This window comes from Zerene cesonia, chromosome 1 (assembly GCF_012273895.1).
Source record: "Zerene cesonia ecotype Mississippi chromosome 1, Zerene_cesonia_1.1, whole genome shotgun sequence".
Lineage (NCBI taxonomy): Eukaryota > Metazoa > Arthropoda > Insecta > Lepidoptera > Pieridae > Zerene > Zerene cesonia.
Window position 1 is genome coordinate 5,544,180 of NC_052102.1, and position 3,338 is coordinate 5,547,517.

Below are 3,338 nucleotides of genomic sequence, written 5' to 3' on the forward strand. Positions count from 1 at the left end.
CGCCTCCGTAATACTCTGTCGACACACAGGACTCCATCAATTTTTGCTCGGGTACGTTACAGCCTCTCAGTCTCCGCAATACACACGTAGACTGAATTGACCCAAATTACCAGTTTTTTTTAACACAACTATCGTTTTTATTTCCCCCTTGCTTCATATTATATGAGCATCAAATAAGCAGCATGTAAAAATTTTTATTAGCGAGGTATTTCTATGATATATTATTATTATATTACATTCGTTTCCCTTTATACCAAATTGAATAGAAACCACGTACACCTTTGTGAACTGTGGTCCTTTAAATTTGTAATGACAAGTAAATAAAAGAAAAACCTTTAAATTATTTCGTTCATAGATACCTCTTCGTTTCTAATAAGTTTAACTCAAAATAATAAACATAAATGAAATTTTGTTCACCATCAACTGAACCTTATATGTATTAACCATTAAGTGTAAAAATGGGAATTGAACACAAGTTTTTCATTTTTAATATTGAATTTAATTAAAAAGAGATAACACACGTGGTGAAATTGTGAGTAATGAAAGCGTGCTATGAAAGCATTAAAACAAGTTCTGGTTGAAGGACTTCACTAAAATATTATGATAAAAATTTGTCTTGATGGCGTTTGATATTCAGTACATTTTGTCGTCATATTGCTTTTGCTTCTTTTTTATTGGTTTCAGTCTTAAAAATTAATATAAGTAACATGCACTGATATGTAATTATTGGAGGAAAACAGCACTCGAAAGACGATATAATTCGTATGCTATAATATCATTTCAGAAGCCAAACAAAAGCAATCTATTTGCAAAATACAAAACATATTTTTTAAGAAAACTACAGTCCTGTAGAAAACCTTCACCAACTGCGCATGCGAATTGCCCCATTTCCTTTATTAAGCTGAAATTTTATTAGACCTAAAAAGCATATGACTGCATTAAAATATACTAATATATTTATTCTATAAATTCAAGTTGTAAAAACTAGTATGAGGAATAATTGTCACATCACAAAAGCTTCGTTAATAAACGTTAGAAATGCGCCAAACGTAGCATTGCGATGTACAAAACAAAACTAGCAAATCCATTGATTCGCTGCGTATCACAATCAACATCAGCTAACGTTGGCACATTTCCTTAATCAGCCTATTTAAATCAAAATGATCGTTCGACAACACACGCAGCAGAGCAGACTCAATATGTAATAATCATAATTATGTACTCTACGAAAAATAATGAAACCTATAGAAAAGTAGTGTTGAGTGACTAAATGATTGAATCTCGCTGGTCACGTCCCACGCTTACCGGTGTGCTCTGTTGCGACTCCCACGTGTTTGTCGACGCCGAAGTCGCTCGGCCCCCCACCACACTGCCGCCACCTACGTACGTACACACGGGTACATTGGCAGTGACTAACCCTTCTTGTGCTTATTGTTCATCGACAAAATATTCATAGTACGGTGTCAACCTTTTTACCGTAAAATCGAAACGTCTAGAGCATATTTCGTTATAATAAACAAACAAGAGAAACTATTGCACAAAGTGTAATAAAACATGGGAGTTTCAAATTTTAGGTAACGCGGCTCATTATATTAACTAGAATAATTTGTAAACGAATTTAATTTGGTATAACAAATCTAGAAGGTATAGTACGGCTCATATGTATGTTATTAGTAAGTTAAATGTGAAAAAAAAAAGCGAAAAATAAAGATTTGTGTAATGTTTAATAAATGCTGTACAAATTAAAATTAGTTTATCTCTTTCCTGGGTTTCATAATAATTATAAAACTTTTATACTTTAACTGAACGCAGTTATGTTATGCAGATGTTTACCCTAAACATCTTTTTAGCTTGGTATTATTTTTATCATATATTCTAAAGTATTACAAATAATTAGATAAGACATTCTTTATTTATTACTTCAAAAATAGTAAATTTAACGCTAAGTAAACAGTAAGACTTCATATAGTTTCATTTATTAAATATAATTAGGCGGGTTGCTTCATATTTTATACAATATGATGAACATAAAATTTTAATTAGTTTGGCCTCTGAAATTAATAAGATAACACGATATATGTTACAAGGCCGCTAAACATAACGTAATTGACAACTATATTAAAGTATTAGAGACATTACAATGAATATAAACATAAGGAATCAATTTAATATTTTGTTCACAATTGTTTAAATGTAATTAAAAAGTTTAATTATCAGACTGATGACTAGAAGATATGAGTACCTTATTATATACATAACCTTATTACATACATTTTAATATTTTGTTAATACTTGTTAGTCACATGTTAATCACCATCCGATCATCACAAATGTTGTCGATAATGTGCGAATTAGCTAAATAACTACATATTCTGTTGTGATACAATTTACTCGTGACATGAACTCAACCTTCCGTTCTTTCAAAAAAATAGATATTGACAATACACAGTAGTTCATACTCAAAAGTGCTACGATAATTTTCATACCAGTACTTTTCATACGCTTACATCCTCTATCTGTAATGTGACGTTTTATAAATTGTGCTTAAATTTAAATGAAGGTATATGAAACATACGGAATAAATTGATCATATCAAGGGGGTATGGGAAACCACATCGGGATATGAAAAGTGTAAGGGGATTTACAAACCTGGCGCGGACATGTCGAAGGTGAGCAGGGAGTCCAGCTCGGGCGCGTGCACGGCGTGCATGTCGGGGCGGGCCGAGCGCGCGCCCACGACCGCGCGCAGCTCGTTGCGCACGTACTCCGACGTGCCGCCCACCCCGCCGCCCGCGCCGCCGCTGCCCGCCGAACCCCCCATATCTATAGTTGTTCAATTATCACATGTTATCGTCCATTCTGCATTTTACCACATTGATAATTTTAAAACATATAACAAAATATCATCGAATTGTTAAAGTTCAAACATTCCCGAGTACAGACTGATCCAAAAAGTAATATTTCTAGCTTTCATATGCGATGCGTCATTTTATAATTATTGTAAAATAAATTGAAGAAGTATAGTTGTAGTAGCGATAGTTCGAGCATTATCATGCAAAATGTCATTCAAAAATCGTTTGCTAAGGATTTATTTATCTACACTTTCTTACCTTACAAATTAATATACTTGGAAAAAACTAAATACAGCTTTATCCACCAAAACCCAAAATAATCTCTCTCTCAAACATTATAAAAACAAGATATCACAGTGCTTTCAATGACACAGTACAACAAAAACAAATTTAGATTCAAAGACTGGAACCAGGCAATGCCAGAAATTTTGTTGGAAAAAAACTTACCCAAATATGCGTTTTTTATGGGATTGTTACTCTATATAT

The 3,338-nt window shown here is 33.0% G+C and overlaps 1 protein-coding gene across 1 annotated transcript in view; it reads right to left on the reverse strand.

Annotated features, from left to right (window-relative positions):
- Positions 1–3,338, reverse strand: part of LOC119833453 (SH3 and multiple ankyrin repeat domains protein 1-like) — a 21,939-nt gene that overhangs the window by 5,304 nt on the left and 13,297 nt on the right. The window contains exons 13-15 of the mRNA XM_038357498.1: positions 2,650–2,823; positions 1,306–1,379; positions 4–15 (exon numbers count right to left, since the gene is read on the reverse strand). Of these exons, the coding sequence (XP_038213426.1) occupies positions 4–15; positions 1,306–1,379; positions 2,650–2,823 (260 nt within the window). The remainder of the gene's footprint in view (positions 1–3; positions 16–1,305; positions 1,380–2,649; positions 2,824–3,338) is intronic.